This window comes from Oryzias melastigma, linkage group LG1 (genome assembly GCF_002922805.2).
Source record: "Oryzias melastigma strain HK-1 linkage group LG1, ASM292280v2, whole genome shotgun sequence".
NCBI lineage: Eukaryota > Metazoa > Chordata > Actinopteri > Beloniformes > Adrianichthyidae > Oryzias > Oryzias melastigma.
This window is the reverse complement of record NC_050512.1, coordinates 30,641,913-30,648,319: the sequence shown is the minus strand read 5'-3', so window position 1 is coordinate 30,648,319 and position 6,407 is coordinate 30,641,913. Positions and strand designations below refer to the sequence as shown.

The 6,407-nt window shown below is 33.9% G+C and overlaps 1 protein-coding gene across 3 annotated transcripts in view; it reads right to left on the bottom strand.

Moving 5' to 3' along the window:
• The window catches only part of LOC112157183 (B-cell receptor CD22), an 821,740-nt gene extending 816,848 nt beyond the window's left edge, over positions 1–4,892 (bottom strand). For 2 of the 3 annotated variants that reach the window (XM_024289786.2, XM_024289789.2), the window contains exons 1-3: positions 4,762–4,891; positions 3,751–4,104; positions 3,265–3,510 (exon numbers count right to left, since the gene is read on the bottom strand). In XM_024289786.2, the coding sequence (XP_024145554.2) occupies positions 3,265–3,510; positions 3,751–4,104; positions 4,762–4,816 (655 nt within the window). In that variant the 5' untranslated portion in view covers positions 4,817–4,891. Of the gene's footprint in view, positions 1–3,264; positions 3,511–3,750; positions 4,105–4,761 lie in introns of all 3 variants that reach the window. The other variant, XM_024289787.2, reaches the window with a different exon arrangement.
• Between the last annotated feature and the right edge of the window lie 1,515 nt (positions 4,893–6,407).

Genomic DNA, 6,407 nt, shown 5'->3' with positions numbered 1-6,407 from the left:
AATGGTTTAACAAAGGTTTCCAGGAAAGATAAGACAGAAAACCAGATGTGGTGTTGGATCGCCTGGTGTTGACGAAGGTTCCTCTGGTTCGATTGCCAAAGAACGATTGTTGTTCCAATGAAGGCGGTTTGTGTGCTGTGCTTCTGGTCACGTACACTCGAGTATAAAGATTGGAGGAAACAGAGAATCGGGGGCTTCTTCAACAAAATCTGACTGGTTACGCTGGAATATTCTCTGACTTTATTCATGAATAAACAGACCCTTCTGAGCACTTAGCAGAGTCCGATTTTTCATTTTACTTTGACTCATTTTTCCTCAATATTATTCCTCGCAAACACAACAAGGAAAATATATGAGGGAAAAAAACTGAAAAAATGTAAAAAGAAAATTAGAATTCCAGGAAAAATGTCAAATAGACAGCAGTGTTCTTAGTCTATGCATTTTTATTTTGGGGCTGCCTGGAATCTAAAACCACACAGACACAGACTGATTACTGTGTGTATGAAAACATAAGAGAGATCACATCATTGACCTGTGATGTTCTTCTGTTAACACAAACTCTTCACATGTGGCCCAAATGACGAATCTGGGAATTTCACCTGGAATTCTTTTTTTGGAATTTTCATTAAAAAATGTGTTTATTAGTTTGTTGACTACGTTTATTGTTTGTTTTTTTTAATGAAATTACACATAATATCTACATGTTGGAAAAACATTTCTTTAAACATTTTGGGGGTTTCCACAGCAAAATGAATCCCATTTTCCAGACAGAGTTTTCTGTTTTTCAATGATTTTATGTCCAGTGTGTGAATATAACATGGAAAATGACAGAATAAAGGGAGTGTACTGACAGCACTTTAAAGGGCAGTGGGGCAAACTGGACCTGGCTTCTGGATTGTTGTCTCAAAGGAGTACCCACATCTAGCACTGAGAGCTCTAAAAGTCCTTCTTCCTTTTACAACCACATACCTGTGAATCAGGATTCTCAACTGTGGCCACAAAGACCAAAGCTGGCAGCAGACTCAGAGCATCACTGGAGGCCCTAACAGTGAGCCTTTCCCTCATCCCACCCAGACTGGATTTGATCATGTCTCAGAGACAGACCAAGTGTCTCATTAAGAGCTGAACATGAAGTGGGATTTATAGCATGTTAAAAACAGACTGTTGTGACTGTTGTTGTTAATTTGTCACAGATTTGGAGATTAACATCTCCAAAAATTACAAAAATGAAGACTACTAATTTGTCAAGTTAATCCGCAGGTTATGATGTAATCTTAATTAGCACTTTATTTAAATGTAATTTAAAACTTATTTAATTTGAAATATAAAACTTATTTTAAGTGTGCTTGTTTTATTACCACAGAATTTTATTTATCAAAATGCCTTATACATATTTTTGGAATTCTAATTTGTGTTAAGCATGACAGCTGTGAATATTAATGTCTGATATGATCACATTATATAATTTTTTCCCCACAAGAGTTTACTTAGATAAACCATAAAATGACTTGATTTAATTATTAAATAGAAATCAAACAAGATGTGGATCAATTTACATTAATATCTTAATATTCAAATGGGCCTTGAATCACTTTGTACCAGGAAAATTGGGCTCCAGTGTCAAAAAGGTTAAGAATCTCTGTTGTAGACGACATGATGAACTGACCTGATCCAACAGACACTTGAACAGTGGAGTTCTGCTGGCCCAGCTTGTTCTGAGCCACACAGATGTAAAGCCCTCCATCTTCTGCTGTGATGTCACTGATGGTGAACATTTGTTCTTCTGATTTAGGAGAGTCTTTGTTCTCCTTGAACCAGGTGTAGTTAGCTGCTGGGTTAGCATCACTGCTGCAGGTCAGAGTCACTGAACTGCCCTCCAGGATCTCAGGAGGATTCACAGAGACAGAGATGTTCTTTGGAGCATCTGGAGATGAAAGAGGAAAGTTGGAAGATTCACAAACACAAAACTCTTCTATTCAAACCTTCATTTTTATTCTATCCAAGAAAATTATCCAGTAACAAAAAAAAAAAATTGTAGGATCCGCTTTGTTATGATCTCTTAGGCAGTGTTAAATAATAATAATTTAAAAATAACTCACATTTCACCTCCAGTTTAAGGTAAGATTGTTTCAAACCCAGCTGGTTCTCAACTTCACAGAAATAATCTCCAGAATCTGTGGAATGGATGGAGTTCAAGACATACTCTGGATCTCTAGAGAGAATTTTGGGGATTGACTTTGTCTCCTTGAACCAGGTGTATTTAGCTGCTGGGTTAGCATCACTGCTGCAGGTCAGAGTCACTGAACTGCCCTCCAGGATCTCTGTGGGAGGATCCAGTGATACAGTTGGAGTTTGTGGAGCGTCTGGAAAAGAACAAGAAAACTTTATTTTTAGGAGAAATGGACAAAGAACAACTGAAGATTTGAATTGATATTTTATCTTTGGTTATAACTTATTAGATAACAAAAACGTGTCCTCAATGTTTTAATTTTAGATCCATTTGATTGATTAGTAAATAAAATAGAACAGAGCCGGTTAATACAAATTTATATGAAAGTATGTGGGTTTCTTCTTTTCTCCTTTAAGCATTTTGGTATGAAATCTAATTGTTGAAAGACATCAAAAAATGAAGAAAAAAAACGCCAAAATCTTAACAGACATTTCCATAAATTCTACAAAGTTGAGCGTTGTCATGGTTACAGCTCTGACCTTCTGTCACTGAGCTTTGAGATGATAAAAGAAAGAGGAGAGAGGTGGTAATAGTTGGATAAGATTGGGTCATAAAAAGTGAAGTGAATGAAGTTGTTCAGTCGTTCATCATCAGTTTGTTGTTACAGAGAATCCAAAGAGACTAAAAACAAATGTGATGACCTGCTGAAGCTCCTGAAGACCAACAAGATCATGATCTGATCAGAGATTTTGGAGAAACTCTTCTGCTCTGGAAAAACTCTTATTTATCAGACTTTGAAGGTTTTATGTTTCCTGATGATATTTAGTAACTTTGAACCAAATTTCAAGATGAAATTGATGGTTATTGAATTGAATTTTGATAAACAAAAGGATTGTTTTTTTTTTTACTTCCATCTACTTTTAATCAATTTCTTTCAATTTATTTGTTTATAAAATCCCTTTGAAGTAAAAATAGATCAATTGGTGTTCATGTTTTTATTCAGCAGTTACATCTTTAATAGATAATAAACAGAAATCAAGTTTGTTCTGTTTGTGTAAATGGTTTCATGTTTGAGTTTTACAGAGTGAACTCACAAACTTCAGGACTTTGATCCGTCTTTGAAGATCTCAGAGAACAAGAGATCCTGTCTGTGGAAGAATTCCAGCTTCTGTACAGAAACGTCTGACTGGTTTCAGACTGAATCCTTGATCTGGTTTCTTCTCCATTTATGAACCAGACATATTCCTCCAAACCTTTTGGATCACATCTGATGAAACACTTTAGCTGAACGTCTGAATCTTCCTGCTGGACTGATGTGGAAACCAGCAGAACCTGGAGGTCTGGAATATGATGAAAACATGGATGTTAGTGAAAGTCTGCAACAGCATCAAGGAGACATTCAGCTGAAATGTTCAGAACTTCATGGAGGAGATCAGAGGAGATCTCCAGCTCCCTGTGAGCTCAGGAAGAGTCTTCAAGTTACCGTGTAAAAAACAACATTTTATTCATCAAAGAGTCACTAAATATCACACATTTTAAAATGTGATTAATGCAAATATTAATAATCTGATAAGTTTTACCTCTAACAGTTAATCTCACTCCAGGTTCTCCGATGTAACGTCCAGTTTGATGGTTTGTTATGAACATGAACTTATAAACTGCTGAGTCGCTCTCTCTCACTCCAGAGATTATCAGATAACAGCTCTTTGGAGAACTGCTGTAAGTCACTCGATCTTTGTATTCTGGATCTTCTCTCAGGTCTACAGGTTCTCCTTCAGTTCTGATGAACCAGAAGCTTTTTTTAACAGTGGTGCTGACTCGATTTAACATTACTGGAAAATCATATGAGCAAAGTATGACCACAGTTGATCCTTTATCAGCACAGATTTCAGTCTGATAGTATTTCACTTTCCAGTCTGTCTGACTCTTCACAACTGAAACAGAGAAATGATCAGAAAAAATGTTTATATTTATGGTGTGAAGATTTTATATACAAACATTTGAGATTTACAGTTTAAGTTTTGTATCAAAATCACAAAGAAAACATGAGGATGATTGACAGACTGATTAGCTCCAATAAACAAAAACAAGAACTTATAAATAAAAACTAATAAAATAATTAATTTCTAGGATTCTTGTACAAAGTTACAGTCACTTCAATGTTTTGTTGAAACAAAGTTAATAAATAAGTTTATTCAGACAAACTGATTTAAATGTGAATAAAATAAAATACATTAGTGTGTTAATATGTGTTTGTGGGTGAATGACTGTGACTGCAAAACTTTATGGGTCTGAAAGTGAAGTAGAAAAATGCTGTAAATGTTCAACATTAACATGAAGATTTGTAAATATGAGATAAAATGTCTGAAAGTTACAAAAGTTTAACAAAGGTTGTTTATAGTAGAAATGAAAGATGAAAATGAACCACAAACAGCTCAAATAAAAATCTTTCACACAAACAGTCATTAATGCAGAAGTTTGAAGAAACTGCAGGAGAATTCAGAGCTGCTGCTCTGCTGTCCATCCATCATCCATCATCCATCATCCATCCATCCATCATCCATCCATCATAAAGACTCTTAGATTTTTACCTGAAAAGCAGCAAAGTAAAACAACAAATCCTCTCAGAGCTGCAGTCAGACTCATAGCGTCTCCTCTCTCTGGTTCCTTTCTCCACAGAGTTCATGTGCTGCAGAAAATGCTTTAAAAGAAAAGAGTGTTGCTTTTTATCACACCTTCTTCTTTGATCGGAAATGTATTCATCTTCTTAGAAAAACTTCTTCCTCTTTCTATCAGAACAATTTACATAAATAGAAACAGAGGTGTGAAAGAAAAAAACGAAGTGACGATAAAATGTCTTTAATTTCTGAGAAGAAAAATGACCAACAGACTGTTGCAAATGAAAACTCATTTTAGAGAAAAAGAAGAATTAGAAAGATCTAAAAGAAATCTTGATTTAGTTTGGAAATATTTTAAATATTTTATTTGTTTTGCATTGTTTTTAAATAAATAAAAGAATCATGAAGCTAATTTATCTAATAATTAAAGAATCTTCATTTATCTGTGATAAACTTTCACCTACAAAAAAAGAGAATAAAACTGAGATGCATGTAACTGTGCATGTGACGTGCACAGACATGAGTTCTTTTAGCAAAATAAATTAGAAAAAAAATCTTAACACTAAAATGCAATAAAAGTTTTCTGTATCATCAAATGTTAAACAATCATAAATATTTAAATTGATGAAACCTTGTAAAGATTTAGAACAGAAAACCCAAAAACAGCGACTGAGGATCCAAAAAGACTTCATTAAAAAGAGCTCAGCGTAGTGCTGGAGATAAAGATAAAGATGACTTTTGGTTTTAGTTAAAATCATTACGTACTTTCTTCTTAGTTCCTCCAACTTTAAGTTCTGGATGCTGGTTGGATGTTTGTGGATGTTAACGTTTGTCATCAGCATGCTCACTCTGGACAGACAGTTCTGATGGAGACTGAAACTTCAATTATCATTTCCTCCAGCTGTGTTTCTGAGGCCTCTTGCATTTATTATCCTTATAAATGGATCTAAAGTATTTTTAAATGACTAAATTATCTGTTTTTTGGACTATTTATATATGTATATTTCTCACCAAAACGTCCAGACTTAATTATTAAGAAAATTAACTCTCTAAAACACGATATTTTATATATGCATAAACATATAAATTGCATTTAAAAATATTTTGTGGTTAATTGAGGAGTAAAGCTATGGAAGCTGAAACTGTTCATAATTAAATAAATAAATATGACCTTATTCAATCAAACAACACACCAATAAAAGTCTTTTCAATAAATAAAAACATCATGAAATTGTGAGAAACCTGCACACAAAATTTAAATAGACCATATTATCATTAAATACATTTCATTTTTGTCTTAAAACATGCTTATTATGTTAATAAGCATGTTATAATAAAAGATATTATAAAAAATATTTTTTTCATGTTGAATGTTATTATAATCATGTGTTTTTTTTCTGCTAATCTTTGATTACAAAATCACCATTTACCAAAGTAGCTTTTTTTAATCTCACATTGCTGTTTTTCAGAACGAAGTATTTATTTCATAATGAGCTTTTCCAGCAGAATGACTCTGTCTGTCAATTAACCCAGACAGGGCGGAGACTCGTTTGTGATTGGCTACTCCTTTACTCAGACATTAGCAGCAGCACCAACTACATCGATCAAAGTTTCCTCAG